The sequence below is a fragment of the Natator depressus genome, chromosome 16, assembly GCF_965152275.1.
Source record: "Natator depressus isolate rNatDep1 chromosome 16, rNatDep2.hap1, whole genome shotgun sequence".
Classification (NCBI taxonomy): domain Eukaryota; kingdom Metazoa; phylum Chordata; order Testudines; family Cheloniidae; genus Natator; species Natator depressus.
This window is the reverse complement of record NC_134249.1, coordinates 2,672,808-2,697,179: the sequence shown is the minus strand read 5'-3', so window position 1 is coordinate 2,697,179 and position 24,372 is coordinate 2,672,808. Positions and strand designations below refer to the sequence as shown.

General features: G+C 44.3%; 2 protein-coding genes across 5 annotated transcripts in view; one reads left to right on the top strand and one right to left on the bottom strand.

Annotated features, from left to right (window-relative positions):
• Positions 1–13,751, bottom strand: part of EXD3 (exonuclease 3'-5' domain containing 3) — a 584,821-nt gene extending 571,070 nt beyond the window's left edge. For all 4 annotated transcript variants that reach the window (XM_074974168.1, XM_074974170.1, XM_074974172.1 and 1 more), the window contains exons 1-2: positions 13,662–13,751; positions 9,149–9,215 (exon numbers count right to left, since the gene is read on the bottom strand). The gene's annotated coding sequence lies outside the window, so the exon portion shown is untranslated. The remainder of the gene's footprint in view (positions 1–9,148; positions 9,216–13,661) is intronic.
• Positions 13,752–16,741: 2,990 nt separating this feature from the next.
• Positions 16,742–24,372, top strand: part of NOXA1 (NADPH oxidase activator 1) — a 37,832-nt gene continuing 30,201 nt past the window's right edge. The window contains exons 1-2 of the mRNA XM_074973600.1: positions 16,742–16,915; positions 23,384–23,466. Coding sequence (XP_074829701.1) covers positions 16,742–16,915; positions 23,384–23,466 — 257 coding nt within the window. The remainder of the gene's footprint in view (positions 16,916–23,383; positions 23,467–24,372) is intronic.

Sequence of the window (24,372 nt, the reverse complement as noted above, 5' to 3'; positions counted from 1 at the left end):
CCTCAGGGATCGGTTTTGGGACCAATCTTATTTAATCTTTTTATTATTGACCTCGGCTCAAAAAGTGGGAATGTGCTAATAAAGTTTGCGGATGATACAAAGCTGGGAGGTACTGCCAATTTAGAGAAAGACAGGGATATCATACAGGAGGATCTGGATGACCTTGCTAACTGGGGTAATAGTAATAGGATGAAATTTAATAGTGAGGAGTGCAAGGTCATGCATTTAGGGATTAATAACAAGAATGTTTGTTATAAACTGGGGACGCATCACTTGGAAGTAACAGAGGAGGAGAAAGACCTCGAAGTATTGGTTGATCACAGGATGAGTATGAGCCGCCAATATGATACAGCTGTGAAAAAAGCTAATGCGGTCTTTGGATGCATCAGGCGAGGTATTTCCAGTAAAGATAAGGAGGTGTTAGTACCATTATACAAGGCACTGGTGAGACCTCGTCTGGAATATTGTGTGCAGTTCTGGTCTCCCATGTTTAAGAAGGATGAATTCAAACTGGAACAGGTACAGAGAAGGGCTATTAGATGATCTGAGGAATGGAAAACCTGTCTTATGAAAGGAGACTCAAAGAGCTTGGCTTGTTTAGCCTAACCAAAAGAAGGCTGAGGGGAGATATGATTGCTCTCTAAAATATATCATATGGATAAGTACCAGGGAGGGAGAGGAATTATTTAAACTCAGTACCAATGTGGACACAAGAACAAATGGATATAAACTGGCCATCAGGAAGTTTAGACTTGAAATTAGACCAAGGTTTCTAACCATCAGAAGAGTGAAGCTCTGGAATAGCCTTCCAAGGGGAGCAGTGGAGGCAAAAGACATATCTGGCTTCAAGACTAAGCTTGATAACTTTATGGAGGGGATGGTATGATGGAATAGCCTAATTTTGGCAATTAATTGATCTTTGACTATTAGCAGTAAATATGCCCAATGGCCTGTGATGGGACACTAGATAGGGTGAGATCTGAGTTACTACAGAGAATTCTTTCCTGGGTGTCTGGCTGGTGAATCTTGCCCACATGCTCAGGGTTTAGCTGATTGCCATATTTGGGGTCAGGAAGGAATTTTCGTCCAGGGCAGATTGGCAGAGACCCTGGGGGTTTTTCACCTTCCTCTGCAACATGGGGCATGGGTCACTTGCTGGAGGATTCTCTGCTCCTTGAAGTTTTTAAACCACGAGTTGAGGACTTCAGTAGCTCAGACATAGGTCAGGGGTTTGTTACAGGAGTGGGTGGGTGAGATTCTGTGGCCTGCGTTGTGCAGGAGGTCAGACTAGATGATCACAATGGACCCTTCTGACCTTAAAGTCAAGGAGTTGGTCTGTGCAAGAAGCATTTGCAGCGTTGGCTCATGCAGAGAACTTGACAGTGTTCAGCGATGTCTCGGAAATGAAGGAACTGGCTTCTTTTTGCACAGACTTCACTTGTTTGTGTATTTTTAACAGTCCTCTGAACATTATTGGACCATGTAAGTTCTGTGACTGTCTGCATGCTTGCTGCCAAGAACATAAGAATGGCCATACTGGGTCAGACCAAAGGTCCATCCAGCCCAGGATCCTCTCTACCCACAGTGGCCAATGCCAGATGCCCCAGAGGAAGTTAACCTAACAGGTAATGATCAAGTGATCTCTCTCCTACCTTCCATCTCCACCCTCTGGCAAACAGAGGCTAGGGACACCATTCCTTACCCATCCTGGCTAATAGCCATTAATGGACTTAACCTCCATGAATTTATCCAGTTCTCTTTTAAATCCTGTTATAGTCCTAGCCTTCACAACCTCCTCAGGCAAGGAGTTCCACAGGTTGACTGTGCGCTGAGTGAAGAACTTCCTTTTATTTATTTTAAACCTGCTGCCCATTAATTTCATTTGGTGGCCCCTCGTTCTTAGATTATGGGAACAAGTAAATAACTTTTCCTTATTCATTTTCTCCACACCACTCATGATTTTATAGACCTCTATCATATCCCCCCTTAGTCTCCTCTTTTCCAAGCTGAAAAGTCCTAGCCTCTTTAATCTCTCCTCATATGGGACCCAGTCCAAACCCCTAATCATTTCAGTTGCCCTTTTCTGAACCTTTTCTAATGTCAGTATATCTTTTTTGAGATGAGGGGACCACATCTGTATGCAGTATTCAAGATGTGGGCGTACCATGGATTTATATAAGAGCAATAAGATATTCTCCGTCTTATTCTTTATCCCTTTTCAAATGATTCCTAACATCCTGTTTGCTTTTTTGACTGCTGCTGCACACTGCGTGGACGTCTTCAGAGAACCATCCACGATGACTCCAAGATCTTTCTCCTGATTAGTTGTAGCTCAATTAGCCCCCCATCATACTGTGTGTATAACTGGGGTTATTTTTTCCAATGTGCATTACTTTACATTTATCCACATTACATTTCATTTGCCATTTTGTTGCCCAATCACTTAGTTTTGTGAGATCTTTTTGAAGTTCTTCACAGTCTGCTTTCGTCTTAACGATCTTGAGCAGTTTAGTATCATCTGCAAACTTTGCCATCTCACTGTTTACCCCTTTCTCCAGATCAGTATTCTTCCTCAAGAGCCTTCCACCCCACAGTTTCTCTGATCTTTGGGAAGATGTCCCCTTCCAGGATAACAGTGCATTTTGCCAGGCCTGCAATTCATGCATTTGCTTTTAGGTAGATGGACAACAGCTTCTTTCTTTTCCTGCCATGGATTGTCTAATCCCCAAGGAGGCTGTTTTCTTGGCCTCTTTAGAATAATCCTTCCATATGGAACTGGACCGTAGTGCAGACTCTTTAAACACCAGAGGGACTCCTTGTGAGTTGGGACTCATATTCATTCTGGCCTCTCTACACATCACCACACACAACTATCTCAACACTTTAGGCAGCATCCACTGCAGTGACATCAGAGGAAGAACCAAAGGAGGTGCTGAGGGCTGACAACAGTACAGCACAAACTAGAACCTCTGAGACAGAAACCGCATCTGTTCCTTCTTTGGCTGCATCCACCCCATCAAGCTGGCAGCTTGGGGAGGAGAGGGGGAAGAAAGAGGAGAAGCAGGGCTTCTGAACTCCTTCTCCATGCTACTCCGATATAGGGGAATGGTCAGGTGACCTCTTGCACTGCTGGAGAGAAAGGCCAGTTCTAGGTTTCAAATTGTCAGGCACAGCTAATTTACAGTACTGTTTTACTCTATTGGACCAGCTCTAATTTTCAGTTTTGCACCTATATACAGATGTCTTAAGAAGCTGCACCTTTGCTAATTAAATATATATTTACTCAAGAAAGAACAACATCAGTAATATCCAATTGATAAATTCTCCTCTTCTGGGAAAGCAGGAGGGCTTCAAAAAGGACTGTTCCACTCTCTGCGGGCAAGTAGGAAGGAAGGAAATGTGAATTATAAGCTTCTACAGGTCCATTTTTAATAGGAAGGAAACTACATTTAAGTAGAAAAGGCTATGCTTAATATCACTGCACAAGCTGGGAAAAGCTAGAAAATTCTAGGCTAAGGATAACAGTGTGTCCTCACATCACATTGTTGGATCTTCCATCACAATGGTGAAGGGAGTAGAACCTGGAAAGCCCATCTTTGACTTTGCATCACAACAGTCACATTATTTAAACAGTCACAATTGGGTATTCACCTCCAAATAGCTCACCTTTGGCTTCTGTAATGGGACTAGGGATCTAAATATTGGTTTAAATTAACCAGTTAAATGATTAAAATTATATTGTTTAACCAGTTAACCATTAACTGAGGTAACTCCGTGGGGCCTGGCAAAGCGTGGGCTGTCACTGGGGTTTCTCCAGCCAGCCAGCACAGCACGGCCATAGCTCAAGCCCCCTCCAGCCCGGCTGGGGCTTGGGTTCCGCCAGCATTGGGGTCCCACTGACCAGCCCGACGCAGCCGGGGCTGAGGCCCCTCTAGACAGCCCGCCCATGTGGCCAGGGCTGCTCTGGCCGGCCGCCTGCTAGCCCGGTGTGGCCAGGATCCCTCCTGCCAGTCCCGCGTGGCTGGGGTCCCTCCTGCTGGCCCGGCGTGGCCAGGGCTGCGGTCTCTGCTGCCGGCAGGGGATCGCCATGGTTAACAGTTAAGGCCAGTTAACCAGTAAGCCTAATGCTTACCAGTTAACCTTTTACATCCCTAAATGGACTATTAAAAAAATCACATATTTTTGCTTTTAAAAAACAGTGGTAACTCATAACTGAGCAGAGACAAAGACTCTGTTGATACAACAACATGTGGCTTAAATCTGAAAGGAGAAAGAAAGCTGTTCTGTTAAATTGACAGCTCTGCACACAGGGCTTATATCTTAACTGGTATAATAAATCATGGAGAAAGAGTTCTGTTTGGCTGAAATAAGCATTTATTTGGACAGGGAACAAGTGGGTTTTAAAATCACTCTGGACACTGTACACAAAATTATTTCTTCATTTTACTTTCTTTGAGTATTTCCCAAAAGTTTTGCATTTGCTCTGTTTAGAGCTATTTACTCTGGTATTTAATCTATTCCATGTCAGCCTGCCAAAACCATTCAGCTCTTATCTAAACAGCTCCTCTCTACTCATTGTGGGGGTTAGATCTCGCTCCAAAGGAGCATTGCTGGTGACAAGAAAGCAGCTCACTCCATTTGCATCATCACATTGAACCCTGCCATTTTCCTGCACTAATCCAGATGAAGGATTGACATAAAGTCCATGTTTTCTTCTAACCGACAGCCAATCCCTCTCTTCCTCTCCTGACTTTGTCCCTTTTTACTAGCACAGGCCCTATCTTATTCCAAATAGCTTTTAACACTTTTTCTTTTCAGACAAACGTTCTTATTTATGTATAAAACTTTGTGCAGTGGCTGCCACTGCCTGTCCACATCAGCAGAGTATCTTAACATGCAGGGTATACTGAAACCAACAAAAAACACATGAGACTTAAAATCCTTAGGCACTGATTCTCCCAGTAACTTTAAAGAGGTGCTCAAGAAGTTACCAGCTTTACTCCGTCCTTGGAACTCCCCACCAGAAACACCCCCATTGGTCTCTAGATCCTAACCAGTTCCATCATTGCTGGTGTACACTAAAAAACGAGAAGAACTTGGCAGAGTTCTAAGCACAATACTGAAATGTAACTGTAGATCGGACTAAGGACTGCAGCAGTGTGTTTAAATAAAAATCAGATGGTACCTGGAACTGATTACAGCCCGCAAGCAAAGAGGATGCTGGCACGTATTAATGACATTTAACACCCATAGGTCATTGTTAAATGATTGGCTGACACATGCAAACATGTCATTATACTACTCAGATGAGTCTTCAAAGTAAGATGCAAACCAAAATATAAACTGTGCCATAAAACTAAACTAGCCTTTCCAGTTAGTTTGTGGAACTGAACTGTGAGAAAAAAGTTGTAGGAGACAGTACTTGACAGCAGAGAAAAGTATTTCATACAAGCATCTGGGGCTTCCCTTCAGCAGTTTATATGGAGAACCATACTCCAAATTTTGTTCCACAATGCCCACCTTGTGTGTGTGGTAAAGTAGGGAGAGGATGAGAAAGTGTGACATGGCATAGTATGTAAGTAAGGGGAGAATTTTTGGGATACAAGTTTTTGTCATTCAAATTCTGTTATCACTGATGGGAATCATGAGGGTAAAGCCCTTCAGAAAGAGTTAAAACCACCCCCTTCGCATCCCCTAAGTGAGAATTGCTTTAAAAATGTCACCTCAGAATCCTATCTGGAAAATGTGTGCTTATTCCATTTCACCTTTGCTCTTCTAGCACAAAAAAAATTTTTTTAGAAGATGAAGATACAGTGATGATTGTGATAATACCATCTAACATTTACATGCTGACACTACCTTTCATTCTGGAATATCCCAAAGCATTTCAGAACAATATATACATTATTCATTTTGCCTCTCACTGAAAAGCAGCCACCTCTGAAACAAAGCTAAGAAGCTGTTTATGAGTTCAGAAGCCCAAGCCTTTAACACAATTGCAGAAATCAAATGCTTTTAAAGCCCTGGCCATGATCTTCTATTGCCCTGAGTAGGAGAATTCCACTTTGCAGAGCTGGCCATTTGAGTCCCTGCTGAACAGGGATACAGTTCCATCAGTTCTTGGCTCATGCCAATCAACTACCTGGAGGTCTGTGTAAGGGGCTCAAGACCCCATCCTTCCCACAGTTCAGTAGTCACTCACACCAGGGCTCAGCTCAGCTCCTGCTTTCCTCCCACTGCCACCATCTGATCAGTGGAAGTAGGGAGGACATGTTGGCAGTAAGTTCTCTGTCTCCCCTCCCCTCCAACTTGCTGCACGCTCTGCCTACAATGATTATGGAGCAGTACTAGAGGGAGAGAATGGGTCCACTAGAGGCCTCCCATTCTTACCAGAGAAAACCTGGGGAAAGCAGGAGAGGGGAGGGGATAGAGTGGGCAGTACTTCATCTTTAAAAATTATTCTGCATCCCAAAAATAAAATTACAGCCCTATAGCATTTTAGGAGTTCACAGCATATGACAGAAGTCTTTAAGGCATACAGCAAAGAATGATCTTTTGGCTAAAGCAAAGGATCTGGAGCCAGGAGATATGAATTCCATGGTAAGTTCAGAGACAGGTGTCCTCAGTGATCATGGACAAGTCACATAACCTCTCAGGTTGGCATTATCACCATCTGTGTAATCCAGATAACGACTACTTCTTAAGAGGCTCTGAAGGCACTATAAAGTAGTGTGGCCCAGTGGACAGGGAAGAATTGGGTTCTGTTTCCAACTTTATCACTGACCTATTGTATGAATTAGGCCAATTCACTATCTCTTTCTGTACTTCAATTTCCCCATCTGTAAAAGGAAATAAAAATACTGGCCCATCTTTGTAAAGTGCTTTGAGGTCTGTAGATGAAAACGGCTATACAACAACTAATGAATATTACTGAAACTGGAGAGGGAATTTACAGTTACAGTAAAGCAATGCACTGAAATTGAGATTTATGCTATACAGCCGTGGGTCTGGTATATGAAGTAAGTGCCATTTACTTAATTAAGACCACTCAATCTGGGTATGATCCAATGTGAATTATTCAGAAACTGCATCAAATTAAACTGGGTGGCTCTGAATTTTTTTTTTAAATCAACATCAGTAAGTCATAGAGTATATTCACAGCCAAGCCATGACTCCTACATGCGAATAAGGCTCATCTTATGAGGGATAGCTCAGTGGTTTGAGCATTGGCCTCAATGCTCAAACGCAGGGTTGCGAGTTCAATCCTTGAGGGGGCCATTTAGGGATCTGGGGCAAAAATTGGGGATCGGTCCTGCTTTGAGAAGGGGGTTGGACTAGATGACCTCCTGAGGTCCCTTCCAACCCTGATATTCTAATAGCTAGGAAATTCAAAGCTAAAGCAGATTACTTGCCTTTAATTTAAAGTATTATCAGAACAAAAAACAAAATCACACCCCTCACTGGTAAGAGTTAACCACCTGTCTTACTTTTGATTTTCCTGGCTTTTGCCACTTTTCTCAACACTTTAATAATACTTAACACTTAATATAAACACCTTTCAATTTCAAAGCACTTTATGCCCATTCATTCATTCATTCTCACAAACTCTTTGTAAGGTAGGAATTATTACCCTGCATATTATAGATGGGAATCTGAAGAAGAGATATTAAATGATTTGGCCATGATCATAGAGGGAGTCAGTGCTGGGATTAGAACCCCAGAGTTAATGGGGGTGGTTTTTGGTGCTCTATATTTAAAGAGGATTTTTTTTTTTTTAAAGAAATGGTGATGGGAGCATTAAAAAATACTAAAGGCACTATAACAGCTCTCAAGGGAACACATGTATGGGGTCATGCCAATCCATAGTGTAACTACACTGATAAAAGCATATTATTTAGGTAATTAAATCCATAGTTAAGAAAGTGTGATAGTTAGCTGATAGACCGCTAGTACCTCCCACACACAGTATGAGTGATATATCCCAGATCCTAAACTTTGTACTCTGCAGAACACCAAATTAAGAATTATGTTTACATCAATATCTATCTCTCTAACAGAAATGTAATCTTGTTAATGGTGATCTGTGTGGCAGTCCAAATATTTTTAATATGAAAGACTGCCCCCTAGTGAAATTGAAGGTTAAGTTTTAGAATAGGTACAGGGGTGACTGTGCTCAGAATGGAATCAGATTTTTATGGCATTTTTAATGACTATGCCACACTTCATTCCCACTTGAACAACAGGGAAAAATAAATCAAATAGAGCTAATTTGTGAATTACTTCTTTGCAAATGTCTTTGGGTTACTTTTTAATCCACAGGCCCTGCTACTTGATGGTTCAGTTGTCTAAACTTCAGATTAAAAATACCTAGAACAACACACTTGAAACCAAAGCGCCAACAGCTCAGTGTCGCCCTTCCAAGGCACATAAACTGAGTTCTACACAATCTACTATGTCTACGAGGAACTGGAGTGAGGTGGTCATTTTGAAGAGACCTTATAAACTGAGATCCTATTTGCTTAGCATGGACATGTGAGATCCTCTAGGCTTCTCTAGTTGGGCTTCTACTATGTTCAAAGGAGTCTGAATGTACTAAATATGGAAATTCACTCTAACATTCTGGATCATGAAATGAAATGGCATGACTTGGGACACAAATGAATCCAACCTTTGCAATGCCAATGGGAATCACATATAAAGTCCACAGATCAAAGGTAAAGGAACCTCCCAAATCTGTTCCCAAATATGACTGCCATATCATAAAACATCATAAAACACTTGTTTGAAAGGATATCACCAGTAAGAATGGCCATATAAACAATAATGGTGGTGAGCAAGTTCTTGCTACAAGCTTTCAGAGCTGTGACTTTGCCTTTGTTCAGGTTTGCTTTAATGCATCTACATGAACAAAATATGCTAGCAGAACCCTGCAAACATGCACCATATGCTTTTTGATCTGGTGCAGTCCGTCCCATCATGAACAAACTCTACACCGGACAAGTCACGATAAAATTGGTCTTCAGAGCACAGTTTAAGTTTATTTTTAAAATTTCACTGTCAAACTATGAAAACAGAGCCATCCATCTTACAGAACTACCCATCAATATTAGCTTAAATAAATTTAGGTCTAGTGGACCAGCAAACTTACCCAAGAAGGAGGACAGTGCATGTGTTGCCTGTTCAGTGATGACAGAATAATTCCTCCACTGTATACACTAAAAGGAATTAAACAAACCTGTCAGAGTTTACTCATTTCTCTACATACTTAGTCCCTAATTCAGGACAGCTCTTAAACACATGTACAAGTCCCACTGAGGTCAATGGAATTTAAGTACACGCTTAACGTTAAGCAGGTACTTGAGTGCTAACCTGAATAGGGATGAATTTAAGCACATGCTTAATTGCTTTCCTGAAAGGGGGCCTTAAACACTTGCTAACATCTCTACTACTTACTAAATGTAAAATCTCCACTAATGTAATATTATGGTTGCACAGTTAAAATCACTAAAGAGTGAAAAATGCAAAAGTTAAGCATTTTAAAAGCAATGTTAACTGTGCCACATTTCCACATCCCACATGGACCACAGCTTAGCAGAGAGACCATCTCCTTCCCATTCACACTCATGTAATGTCCCTCTGGCAACTGCAGCAATTGCTAACCAGAAAAAATATTTTTCAATTATGTGGCCAATTTTTATCAAACTTCTCCCAGGCCTCTTTCCCTTTGATATAACTAAATATAACATGATATAACATGCCTTGCATAGAGTTTGTAACCCTGATAATTTCTGAGTTGAAAGTAAAAAAGTTGCAATTCTGTCCCGTAATTCAAAATGCCAAAATCTATTTCCTTTGTTTCCAAAAATGTGAAGTTTCAATCCCAAACGGATACAATCCTACTTTTGTTTGTATAGTACCTAGCACGAGGCCCCATTATTGTTTGGCCCTTAGGCACTACCATAATAAATATGATTATTATTAATATTTTCCCAAAAGTTAAGCCATTTTATATCTGACAAAAACCAAAGTGAGTAACTCGTATCCAGCAAACATTTACATATGCATTCTGCAAGCAGTGCAAAATTCCTACTGTGCTCAATCCCACATGAATTGATTTTGTTATTTTCCACCCAATTCTTTTTCTGACTTAACAACTCCTTCCTTGGGGAAGACTACTTTTAAAAGATCAGCAGTGGAAAAACACTGAATGTTCCTGAATGTTCTTAAAGTGGGAATTTTTCTTTCAGAGACACATAACCCAAACATGACTGAAAGAATTTATATGAAACTTATTCTAAGTAAAAAGAAAAGGAGTACTTGTGGCACCTTAGAGACTAACAAATTTATTTGAGCATAAGCTTTCGTGAGCTACAGCTCACACGCATCCAATGAAGTGGGCTGTAGCTCACGAAAGCTTATGCTCAAATAAATGTGTTAGTCTCTAAGGTGCCACAAGTACTCCTTTTCTTTTTGCGAATACAGACTAACATGGCTGCTACTCTGAAACCTCTTATTTTAAGTAATCACCGTCGAACATATACCAAGCATGGAAACTTTCAGTCCAGAATGAGAATTCTGGGGAAAGATATGAGCAAAAGAAAACATGGGATGATAATGAAAACCTTTTGCAACCTTAACTGTTGCTACCAGAGAAACCACAGCCTCACACTATATCCTGGTGAGTTTCTGGAGACCGTTATTTACCAGCTGCTCTTCTCATCTGACTAGCTGATGAAAGAGCAAGACATGCACCACAGAAATTCACAGTAGCGAGATTCAATAGAGCATGCATATAGAGCATGCATTACTGTACATCCCATCTATAAAACATATCTGCACAGCTTGGCTAATGTGCCAGGATTTGTGTGAACATATCACAATGCACGTCAACAATGTCCACGAATAAACTGCTTTGTAAGATTGTAGTAAAGAACATGTCAATGAGAGCACAGAGTATGTTAACAAGAAAGGAACTGCTCTACAATGTCAGTACCCTCACATTTACATTATTTGGTCACAGCTGCATAATGAAGAGCAGGGGCTGATTAAAAGCCACAGAGCACACGTACACATTGTGAAATACCAGTTTATCCCTTTTCTATTCTATGAAATATCTAACAAACACCTTGATCATCAGAATTCCAGTGTGATGTACACTGAGTACAGTGAGCATGTTTCTGTTCTCACATGGGGCTACTTTTTTCCAAGAGCTGTGCTCATTTCAGCTTTGCATCACCTTTAACACAGTTCACCTTAAGGACTAACAAACACTGTTAAGTGTCTTTGGAAAAGAAACTTTTTGTGGCATGGAGGTACACAAAATCTTCAAAGCAAAACTTTATGGGGTTGGTTTTCCTCCTCTGAACTCACAAATGAGTTCTGTGAATAATATTAGTCTGATGCAGTTTCAAACGAGCTGCTCAAACCCTTCCCCTGACTAAATATGTCTTAGAATAAAAACACTGATTTTTTTTTTTAACAAAAACCCTTTGTTAAATTACTGCAAGGGCAAAACTCCACAAAAAGTTATTATAAAACTACCTGTGCACCAGGTGAGCTAAATATGGCTCCTTCTTCTGCACACAATTACAGTAGATTCTATCTCCCCATCCATAAAAGACTGTCTGTGGAACTTATACCCAGGCATACATTGGATTTTTGGGATGTATTTCACTATACATTGGAGTATCTTCTTGTTGCCTGTGCGTAAATGTTAGAAAAAGCACTGCGAATCAGAAATCCTAGGTTACCTGTTGTATGACCATGAGCAAGTCACTTCCCTCAGAGTAAAAAAGTGGATAACATAATCTATCTAGAGTACCTGGAAGAATTGTGAAGCACTTTGAGATGTGAGGTACGATATAAAAGGACAAAGTATTATTACTAATAAAATACACTGAACCCTATCCGTTTTTTTAATAAAAAACATAGCTCTGGCCCAATGGCATTAAAAAAAATCAACATTTTAATTTTTAGAGACTTCCATATGCTTCAGAGATTTCTCTGTCTCTGAGACAATGGTTATTCCCAGTCTTGGAGATGATAGCACAGAAAAGATAGTGAGAAACACTGCATTGATCACTTGCATAGACTGTTGCTCAGCCGTGACAAGATTCTGTCATGGCCATGGTTTATATATTGATCAGATGGGGCAGATGTGTTTGTTTTTGAGGAATTTCAACATAGTTCATAAAAAGCTCTATAATGGGACAGCTTCTTTGCATCTACTGCTCAGTTTCAGCATTTGGACACTACTTTAAATCTTGCAATGTCTACACTACAGACCTTAAGGTCTTCCACGTAGCCGCTCTCCTGCCAGCATAATTAAACCACGCCAATGAGCGGTGTTAGGTATGTTGGTAGGAGAGTATCTCCTGCCAACATAGCACTGTCTACACTAACACTTTTGTCGAGGCTGGGATGATTTAATTGGGGATTGGTCCTGCTTTGAGCAGGGGGTTGGACTAGATGACCTCCTGAGGTCCCTTCCAACCCTGATATTCTATGATTCTATGAGGGTGTGTTTTTTCACACCCTTGACTCGTTTGCCGACAAAAGTGCTAGTGTAGACAAAGCATATTTCTTCCTATTTAAAGCCCTGCAGTTTGTGATTAACATAATAATATTCCCCTCATAATATCACCTGTTTGCACTCTTACTTATTCTGCCTCAACTAATTGGAATACTGTCACCTGAGGCAATTTCTTTTTTAAATCCCCAACTGAAAATCTTCCTCTTCTCTTTTCCCTAAAGCATTCTGTGATGCTGTGTAAGAAGGATGCTACATAAACACTGAACTGTATATGATCTTACATCCAGCAACTCTCACAGCTCCTTAGTGCCATACTGGCATCTAATGGCAGTGCCGAAAATTGCAAATTCACTTCACTTAAAGGTACCAGGAAAGGAGGGATTTATGGTAGTGATATATTTCCATCATTTTATTTCAACAACAGCTTACAGATGAAGGGTCATAATAAAACCAACCAGAGATTACAGTATAAAATATTCACCATTAGTGGCCTTCTGTGGTAAGAATTGGAAATTTCATGAATTTAGCTACTAGCGTGTTAGCAAAGAGCACTGCATGGCAAGTTTCATTAAGGCAGCATTTGCCAACTAATACGTCTCAGTTCTCCGTTTTACAAAACCAAAAAATCCCCACAACCCAAAAAATTAACAGGTTTGTTCCTATTAAGTCTCCCGAAGCTGTTTTTTGTCTCCAAAAATACCAGAGGCCTTTGGCCACAGCTGTATGTTCAATAACTAAACCGTGGGTGGATGTTTGCCGTCTCCCCTTTTGGAGTCTCAAGTTTTTATTCACCAAGTGAGGCCCTGGCGAAAAGCGTGCGACGCGCTTAACGCTGCGCAGCCGGCAACCGGCCGCAGCGCAGCGCTGGGGTGGGGTGGGGTGGAGGCCGGGGCCGGCCCGACCCCGCCCGCGGCCACCCGCCTCTTCAGCGCGGAGCGTCGGGCCCCGAGGGCAGCGCCCGCCCTGAGGGGCCCCTGCAGCGAGGGCCGCGGGGACCTGCCGTCCCGGGGGCCGCGCCCGGCCTGGCTGGGCCCCGGCACCGCACAGAGTCGGGCCGCGCCCTGCTCTGCCCCCGGGTCCAGCCCGGTCCCGCTGCCGGCCCGTGGGGGGAGCCTGCGGAGCCACTCACCTGACAACGCGCCGGAAGCCGGTAGCCGCGGCCGGGCTCTGGCGTGCGGCGCCCAAATCCTTCCCCGCCGCCCGGCGGGCGGTTCCCGGGACACGCGCCGCAGCGCCGCCTGCCGGCCGGAGCCGCCCCTCCGAGACGGGCGCGGGAACGTGCCTGGCTGAAGAGCGCCCCCAGGCGGTGTCTGCGCCGCCCCGCCCCCGTGCCCGCGCGTGCCCGGCCCGACGGGGGCCAGCCCGGGGTTGCCTGGGGGATGGGGCATCCTCAGCGGCCTGCTCCCCAGCTCAGCTCCCACCTCGTCTGGCCCTCAGCCCGTCGCGGCCCACACGCAGCCCGGTGCTGTGCGAAGGGTAAAGGAGGGCGCCCGGTGTCCCTCCAGCCTTGGCTTTGGGTGCCCTCGCATGTCCCCTCTCCTGGGCTCGTCTCGGTACGGGCCGGTCCTTTCAGACTGCCTCCTGCGGAGCCTGTCCCGTCGCCACCGCCCGCCCGCCCGCCTGCCCCAGTCTTACTGGGAACCCCAGCAGTGAGTCGCAGAGCCCAGGGCGCCTGACCCGGGTGGAAGGACCCTGCTGCTGGGCGGCGTGTGTGTTCCCATGGGGCTAGAATCCGGGCGCTGGAGCCTGCGGCGGATGGAGGGTCCCAGCGCCCAGGCTCCAGCCCATCAGGAGCTCTGTATCGCTGTTTGCCCCTCTTTCTGCTCTGTCTTTTTTCAGTTGGGGTAACTACTCGGCATTCTGAATGAAAATATAACATCGGTTTACATAATGGTTTTAGTCCTCTTTTCTCTCCTGTTATTTTGATTGCCTAACATTTTCCTTGCTTTTTGACTTCTGCTACGTATTGAACAGAAGTTTTCAGAACTATCCACGGTGACGTCCAGGTCTTTTCCCTGAGTGCTTACATTTCCTTTAGATCCGAAAAACGTGTATACATAGGTTAAATTATTTCTTACTGTGGGCAACCTTTCATTTGCCAGTGTATCTTCTCTGCCATCATACTGCCCAGTCAGCTAGTTTTGTTCCTCACAGTCTTGCCTCGCCTTGACTAAAATTAAATAATCTTGTGTAATTAACAGATATTGTCACCTCCCTGTCATGCCTTATTCCAGATTGCTTACATGTTAAACCACTCCAGTTCTAATACAGATCTTAGGGCAACTCACTGTTAACCTTTTGCCATTAGTTCAAACTTCTTGTTTTCTGTCTCCTCGCTGTCAATATCTAATGAGATAAAACTTCACCTCTCATCCCATGGCTACTTAGTTTTCTTAAGAGCCTCTTGTAAGAGACTTTGCATAATTAGCACAGGAAAAATATCAAATTCTGTTATGAGATGTAAATACAGAAGTATGGCTTCCCAAAGTCGCTAATCAACAGAATTGTTTTCATGCCAAAAAGAAAGGGGAGCAGCAGCAGTTCTCAGGTGATGCTCTGGCACACCGATGATTCATGGAATTCCTAGTCTGCAGAATGTTTGTAAAATGAGCAATAAGTGATTGGGGTGTATTTGACGTGATATGGCACCACAGAAAGATCTGTCACATATCTTATAAAGTGCCCCACAAAATGACTCAGTTGGAGATCTGCTGTTCGACAGAATCTGTTGCTACTGGCACAGGAAAGAAACCTTCCAAGCAGCGTGTAAGGAGAGCTGTTCTTCCTCTCCCTGAAAAGAAAATGGATATGGTTCTTAACTATAGATGGGCTCTTGATACTGCCATTCAACCCTAATATCCCCAGAAAGAGGGACTAGGACTAGACTGGTTTCAGAGTAACAGCCGTGTTAGTCTGTATTCGCAAAAAGAAAAGGAGTACTTGTGGCACCTTAGAGACTAACCAATTAGGACTAGACTGTCATTCCAAATGCTAAGCAGAGGAACCCACTGGTTCACTAGGGCACAACACCATTCAATACAAAAAAGCTGCACAAACAGGGAGACCTATTTGTACCCTTCTTTTGTCTCTAATCAAATTGGCTTTTTGTTACTCAGAACACACACCCACTCTTTGCAGCCACATACTCCAGGTGGATTCAGCAGGCTTACAATTTGTGAGGGTCTCTCCAAGTAAGAAAAGGGCTCCAAACTGGCAAAGGAGCCATGACTTGTCCAAACTCCAGAGAGGAAGATTGGGCAGTGAGTTACCTCTCCTACTGCTGAATTGGTTTAGTAATTGTTTAGCTGCCTCTCTTTCTTGTGCTGCTGAAGGAGGTTGCTGGATTATGATAGAACATATCTTTTTTATACTGCACAGGAATAACAGATTCCTTTATTATGTGGGCAGCGTGAGATTTCAGAGTCCTTAACTATTCATATCCTTGATTTTAAGTAGTTGGCACTTAAATTAGGTGATAGGTAACTATACTGTTGTCATTTAGCAACCTTAACTGGCTTTGGAAAGCATTTTTATTGGGTTTCAGCCAGAACCCTAATGTTTAAATTGTGAACATAAATCCTACATTTACATGTGAAATGTGGAGTTTGAACATATTTTGTGCATGAAGTTTAGGATCCTGTGCTGAATCATTTGGCCGTAACATTTTTGCATTGTATTAATATGATTATTTTATTTTTGACTGTGTCCAAAAGCTTCCCAGGCCCTTCACAGAACACAGAGAAAGGCAGAGCACCTGGCCAAAAGTGCTTCCTATCTAATTTTATGCATTCCACCTTTTCTTTGTGAAATACAGTGAAATACTTAGAGTACAATGCAATAGGTGAACAAATCTGTGTTTTATATGCTTTATACAGATTTGAGGCCAGACCTGCATTCAGTTATACACAAGTGTGTGCAACTGAAATGTCAATCTCACCGTCTATGTTCCGGCAGATATTTAGGATGACTCCTCCTACTTTTGCTCATTTCCTTGAAATCTTTGTGTTTCTGAACCCATTGAGTAATAAAGGGAGTATTTAGCGAAGTATGACTTAGAGGCTGCTGAACTTCCTTGTTAGTCCTGAATTCCAGGCAGGCGCACCTGTCTGTCAGCAAAGACCTGGGTGAGGCTTTAGGCAGCTGCCAAGGTAGCCAGACCCTGAAGGACTTTAGAGAGGAATCTGTTTTATTTGGGTATACGGAGAGAAAATGGCATATCGAGACTTCGTAAGAGGCTGGCATGAAGGAATTCTGGCTATGGATAAGGGGGACTGGGACTCTGCCTTGAAAATCTTCTCCAATATCGAAGAGCCATCCTCCAGGATCTATTTCAACATAGGCTGTGTGCATCTCTTAACAGGGAACCCTGAGGGAGCCTTGCAGGTGAGCAAAAGAAAAAAAAGTAAAGCAAGTCAAAAATGTAGGAAGGGAATCTTGTGTTTTGTGTTTACTTTTATCTGGGAAAGAGAAAAGATGGTTAACTCTGAATGGAATGTGGAAATCTGCAATTATATTATTTCCTAGGAGATTTTCTAGTTATTATTATTTGTATTACCACAGCGCAGATAGAATGAGGAAAAGAAAATTATACTTTGCTACTGAACAAACCTTACAGTACATATTTCAGAGTAATTTACGGTTGCCTGATATCAGACAAATCTAATTCTGTTCCTGCTCATGACTCTTGAGAACAAGCCAGTTTCTCTCACATTCTGTTTCTCCCCCTTCCTCAATCAGTGAAGACTGTGTCTTAGATTTATATGTGATGGCACATCTAAGTAATCTCCTGGTGGTTTTTCCAATGTGGCTGTGAATTGATAGTGGCTCATTAATGGTAAACATATGTAATTGTCACAGTGGATTACAACTGAGAGGCCAATCTAGTGGTATATTCTATAATTAGATATCACCAAGCCAGTAACAAATCGGCACTCCTGAATTACTATATTAGTCTCACCATGCAAAGTAATTCACATTGGAAAACATAATCCCAACTATACATATAAAATGATGGGGTCTAAATTAGCTGTTACAACTCAAGAAACAGATCTTGGAATCATTGTGGATAGTTCTCTGAAAACATCCACCCAATGTACGGCGGCAGTCAAAAAAGTGAACAGAATGTTGAGACTCATTAGGAAAGGGGTAGATAATAAGACAGAATATATCATATTGCCTCTATATCAATCCATGGTACCCCCACATCTTGAATATTGTGTGCAGATGTGGTCGCCCCATCTCAAAAAAGCTCTGTTGGAATTGGAAAAGGTTCAGAAAACGGCAACAAAAATTATTAGGGGTATGGAACAGCTTCCATATCAGGAGAGATGACTAAGACTGGTATTTTCAGCTTGGAAAAGAGACAACTAAGGGGGGATATGATAGAGGTCTATAAAATCAGATGTGGAGAAAGTAAATAAGGAAGTGTTATTTACTCCTTCTCATAACACAAGAACTACGGGTCACCAAATGAAATTAATAGGCAACAGGTTTAAAACAGACAAAAGGAAGTACTTTTCACACAATACAAAGTCAACCTGTGGAACTCTTTGCTGGAGGATGTTGTGAAGGCCAAGACTATAACAGGGTTCAAAAAAGAACTAGAGAAATTCATGGAGGATAGGTCCATCAATGGCTATTAGCCAGTATGGGCAGGGATGGTGTCCCTTGCAGAGACTAGAACAGAGGTGGGCAAACTACAGCCCACAGGCTACATTCAGCCCGTGAGACCGTCCTTGCCTGGCCCTTGAGCTCCTGGCCAGGGAGGCTAGCCCCCGGCCCCTCCCCTGCTGTCCCCCTGCCCCCGCAGCCTTAGCTTGCCCTGCGGACAGCATGGCTGGCTCCATCCAGGCAGCAGGGCTGCGAGCTCCTGCTTCTCTGAGCGGCATGGTAAGGGGATGGCGGCAACAGGAGGGGTTGGATAAGGCATGGCAGTCCAGGGAGGGCCTGTCAGGGGGCAGAGGTGTGGCTAGCGGTCAGGGGGGCAGTTAGGGAACAGGGAGCAGGGGGGTTGGATAGGGGGTGGGATCCTGGGGGTGAAGGATTGGGGTGGGGGGTCCTGGGAGTGGGCAGTCAGGGGACAAGGAGCAGGGGGGTTTGGATGGGTCGGGTGTTCTGAGGGGGGCAGTCAGGGATGAGAAGTGGGAGGTGGTGAATAGGGGGTGGGGGCCAGGCTGTTTGTGGGGCACAGCCTTCCCTACCTGGCTTTCCATACACTTTTGCACCCCGATGTGGCCCTCGGGCCAAAAAGTGTGCCCACCCCTGGGCTAGAAGCTGGGAATGGGTGACAGGGGATGGATCCGGATGACTGGAAAAAGGCTAATGTAGTGCCAATCTTTAAAAAAGGGAAGAAGGAGGATCCTGGGAACTACAGGCCAGTCAGCCTCACCTCAGTCCCTCGAAAAATCATGGAGCAGGTCCTCAAAGAATCAATCCTGAAGCACTTACATGAGAGGAAAGTGATCAGGAACAGTCAGCATGGATTCACCAAGGGAAGGTCATGCCTGACTAATCTAATCGCCTTTTATGATGAGATTACTGGTTCTGTGGATGAAGGGAAAGCAGTGGATGTATTGTTTCTTGACTTTAGCAAAGCTTTTGACACTGTCTCCCACAGTATTCTTGTCAGCAAGTTAAGGAAGTATGGGCTAGATGAATGCACTATAAGGTGGGTAGAAAGCTGGCTAGATTGTCGGGCTCAACGGGTAGTGATAAATGGCTCCATGTCTAGTTGGCAGCCGGTGTCAAGTGGAGTGCCCCAGGGGTCGGTCCTGGGGCCGGTTTTGTTCAATATCTTCATAAATGATCTGGAGGATGGTGTGGATTGCACTCTCAGCAAATTTGCGGATGATACTAAACTGGGAGGAGTGGTAGATACGCTGGAGGGGAGGGATAGGATACAGAAGGACCTAGACAAATTGGAGGATTGGGCCAAAAGAAATCTGATGAGGTTCAATAAGGATAAGTGCAGGGTCCTGCACTTAGGATGGAAGAATCCAATGCACCGCTACAGACTAGGGACCGAATGGCTAGGCAGCAGTTCTGCAGAAAAGGACCTAGGGGTGACAGTGGACGAGAAGCTGGATATGAGTCAACAGTGTGCCCTTGTTGCCAAGAAGGCCAATGGCATTTTGGAATGTATAAGTAGGGGCATAGCGAGCAGATCGAGGGACGTGATCGTTTCCCTCTATTCGACACTGGTGAGGCCTCATCTGGAGTACTGTGTCCAGTTTTGGGCCCCACACTACAAGAAGGATGTGGATAAATTGGAGAGAGTCCAGCGAAGGGCAACAAAAATGATTAGGGGTCTAGAGCACATGACTTATGAGGAGAGGCTGAGGGAGCTGGGATTGTTTAGTCTGCAGAAGAGAAGAATGAGGGGGGATTTGATAGCTGCTTTCAACTACCTGAAAGGGGGTTCCAAAGAGGATGGCTCTAGACTGTTCTCAATGGTAGCAGATGACAGAACGAGGAGTAATGGTCTCAAGTTGCAATGGGGGAGGTTTAGATTGGATATTAGGAAAAACTTTTTCACTAAGAGGGTGGTGAAACACTGGAATGCGTTACCTAGGGAGGTGGTAGAATCTCCTTCCTTAGAGGTTTTTAAGGTCAGGCTTGACAAAGCCCTGGCTGGGATGATTTAACTGGGAATTGGTCCTGCTTCGAGCAGGGGGTTGGACTAGATGACCTTCTGGGGTCCCTTCCAACCCTGATATTCTATGATTCTATGATCACTTGATGATTCCCTGTTCTGTTCATTCCCTCTGGGGCACCTGGCATTGGCCACTGTCGGAAGACAGGACACTGGGCTAGATGGACCTTTGGTGTGACCCAGTATGGCCATTCTTATGTTCACGGAGCTCCAGACAAACTTACCACCCAGACAAACTGGACTTAATGATGAAAGGTTATTACCAGAGCTGTCCTTACCCATACGCAAACTACACAGCTGCATAGGGCATCAGGAAATTTGGGGAACCAAATTGCCCCAAATTTCCTGGTGCCCTACACAGCTGTGTGCTGCTCCAGCGGCCAGCCTGATCCCCTGGCCGGCTGATCCCGCCAGGAAAGTTGCCCCTGTTCCCACCCCACGCCCACTCCACCCCTTCCCCCATAGCCCCCGCCCCTAGTCTGCCCACGCCCTGCCTCTTCCCACCCCTGCTCTGCCCCCGCCCCACCCCCACTCCACCCCTTCCCCTGAGCTACATCCTGGGGGACTGCAGCAGGGGTCTGGCGCTCCGCGCCACTGGTGAATGCTGGGGGGCAGTTCCCTCCTGCCCCCAAGTACCAAGGCTGGGAGCCAGGGGAGCAGAGCAGAGCAGGTTGGGGCCAGATCACTCCACTTCCCGCTGCCCTGTGAGTGCAGGGTTGGGCCTGCCCTGCAATCACTGGGCAGCAGGAAGTGGAGCAACCCGGCCCCAACCCGCTCTGCTCCAACCTCTCATGCTGGGGGACAGTTTCCCCCCAGACCCCAAGCCCATGCCTGCTCCCCACAGACTCTAAGTGCAGCCCCCCTGCTCCACGCAGGCCTGGAGCTTGGCTGTAGACAATGGATCGTGTGGTGTGGTCTGGATGAAAGCTGGAGGCATGTAGGTAAGTATAGCGGTCAGTAGGTTTCCGGTATAGGGTGGTGTTTATGTGACCATTGCTTATTTGCACTGTAGTGTCCAGGAAGTGGATCTCTCGTGTGGACTGGTCCAGGCTGAGGTTGATGGTGGGGTGCAAATTGTTGAAATCCTGGGGGAATTCCTCGAGGGCATCTTTCCCATGGGTCCAGATGATGATGATGTCATCAATGTAGCGCAAGTAGAGAAGGGGCGTTGTGGGACAAGAGCTGAGGAAGCGTTGTTCTAAGTCAGCCGTAAAAATGTTGGCATCCTGTGGGGCCATGAGGGTACCCATTAACTAACAGTAATGTTAGTTGGTCGTTTATGCTCTCCAATGGAATAATTTCACAAATATTGCATTTTTACAAGAATTCTCTCTAGGTCTGCTCGCCACAGTCGAGTTTATTTTGTTCTAAATGTCTAACAGTGTAAGCATATGCAGTGCTGGAATGGGTAGTGATGGGTTTAGAAGGAGCCCTGCAGCAGCATAGGTCCCCAGAAGAATTCTGCCGGACTCAGCAAAACTTCTCCAGCTGAAGTGGGTCTCTGTCACTGTTTGGAGGTGGATAGTGTTCTTTCCTTGTGCCAGCTTAGTTTACCTGGTCAGTGCAAGGGAAAAAGAAAAAAGCATGGAGAGTCTAGACTAGCACAGTGTGTTTTGCATTTCTCTGTGTGATTGTCATGTGCCCCTGCAATGGGATGCACAGACCCTGTCCCAGGGCTAGCGGAGAAGGAAGGGCCACATCTGTTTGTATTGATTGCAAGAGAACACACAATGGGGTAGAGTGTTGTATCAACCAGGCAAGGTACTAACAAGCTTCAACAGGACTTTATTTTCAAAGTGGAAACCTCTTTACCAAGCTGCTGCTGCACCCTCGGTAGCTTTCTCCCAGCCTCTCAACTCCTCCCCCCTCCTTCCTGTTTCCTGTCCTTTCAGACTCCCAACAGCCAGTGCTCCCAAGTCTAAGAATTACAAGCAACATTTAAACACCGCAGTAGAGACAACTGGAAGGAAGGGGTGGGCTCACTCCCGCTCTATATAAAAGGTCAGTTGCTGAAAAAGGCAGAGCGGAAGGAGGTGTGTAGGGGGAGAACAGTGCCTGTGGTGCTCTTTGAGGCTGAAGATGTATTTTACTCTAATGAAGGGAGAAGCTTGGCTGGAAGGGCTGGGTGAGCCCTGGGAAGGGTGGAGGGACAGAGCCATGAAGTCCTGCAGACCAGAGGAGGAACTGATGGGCTTTGTGTGGGTCAAGTGAATGTCTGATATTTTCTTCCTGTAGGTTAATACAGCAATGTGGAAAAACTGAGGCACAGCAGCATACCCCATGGAGAGCAACAGTGACCCTCTTACAGCCCCACATGGGTGTGCAAATTCAGGGGAGGGAGAGGGCCAAGGAGCCTTCCTGTCCTTATATCCCTGCGTAGGGTGAGGGCACAGTCTGGCCTGGGTCTGTGCTTTTCACCAGCCTTGGCACGGCTCCCTTTTCAAATGCAGACAGTTCCAGTATATAGAAAATCCAGGATTTCAGGCCTTGTCCATTCCCATCTGCGTTTCGCCTATTTATAATCATGGTAGAGGAGATGCACCCCTTACTCTCCAAAAGCACGTACTAACTAAAATAACCTTCCTGGATGGCGTTCTGCTTTGACACCCACTGCCATGAACTAAGTTTACCACAGCTATACAATGGTTCCCTTTATTCATCTGGGAAGTAGGCCCATCTGTGGTTTTAAGATAAGCAGGAATACTGACTTTTATGTGCATGGTGGGGAATCTTTCCATTTTCTCCTTCGCATCCCCCACTCTCCACCCCATCACCACCTGCTTTCAATGATCCCCTCTCAAACCAAGTGGTACCCAAAATGATTCTTCCCACAGCTCATCTGTGTCTGCTCGAAGTGGCCAAGAACAGGCTATACAAGGTGCTTCCAGGTGTGAACAGCCAATTATGCTTCAGGCAAATAGGCCTTCAGCTTACAGGAGCCTGGGTCTGCTTTCCACAATCCTGATTCCCGACAGGGTTATTTTAGGAACATTCCATCACTTTCTCCTGGGACTGTTCTAATCTGCAACAAATCATTTTGATGGTTCACATGCATTCTCCCCCACACAGGAACTGCGCCTGGGTTTCAGCCACCATGCCCTTCCATAGCTCGAACAAATGCCTTGCAATCACATCTGTCAGGCATTAGCTCTGTTATGTGGTTTAGCTAACTTGTGTCATGTCTGTATTTTTCTTCTTAGGCCTTTGATAAAACAGTTACCAAGGACAACCATCTAGCTGTTGGCTTCTTTCAAAGAGGGTTTGTCCATCTGCAGTTAGCAATGTAAGTGTAATGCTTGTCCATTTCACTCTTTGCCTCTCTTTCTTAAATGATATTTCACCCTTCTGAAGTGCATTTTGTCCAGTGTTCTCAATGCACTTTGCAAATATCAGTTAAGCCTCAGAAGATCTTTGTCAGTTCGGTCAGTATAATCTCCATGTTACAGTTGGGGAGGCTGAGGTTTAGAGAAGGGAAGTGACTTCCCCAAGGCCTCACAGTGAATCAGTGGCATAGCAAGTTACAGAACACAGACTCTGATTACCATACTGCATTGTATGTGTACTCAGACACACCAAAAGCAAAAGTTAATAAACTTAAAGACAATGTAACTCGTAGCCATAGCACAGACACCCTCTCTAAAACTCTTGTATCTGAGTCCATCCAAAATCTTCCAGTCACTGAGCAAAGACCAGAAACATATCAGACAATTGATCTATCAAGTCTGGTATCCCACCTCCCCAGGAAAGACCATTTACTAGGGCTGTCGATTAATTGCAGTTAACTCACACGATTAACTGAAAAAAATTAATTGCAATTTAAAACATTCATTGGAATTTTAACCGCACTGTTAAACAATAGAATACCAACTGAAATGTATTAAATATTTTGGATGTTTTTCTACATTTTCATATATATTGTATTCTGTGTTGCAATTGAAATCAAAGGGTATATTATTTTTATTACAAATATTTGCACTGTAAAATGATAAACAAAAGAAATAGTATTTTTCAATTCACCTCATACAAGTACTGTAATGCAATCTCTTTATCATGAAAGTGTAACTTACAAATATAGATTTTTTTTGTTACATAACTGCACTCAAAAACAAAACAATGCAAAACTTTAGAGCCTACAAGTCCACTCAGTCCTACTTCTCGTTCAGCCAACAGCTAAGACAAACAAGTTTAT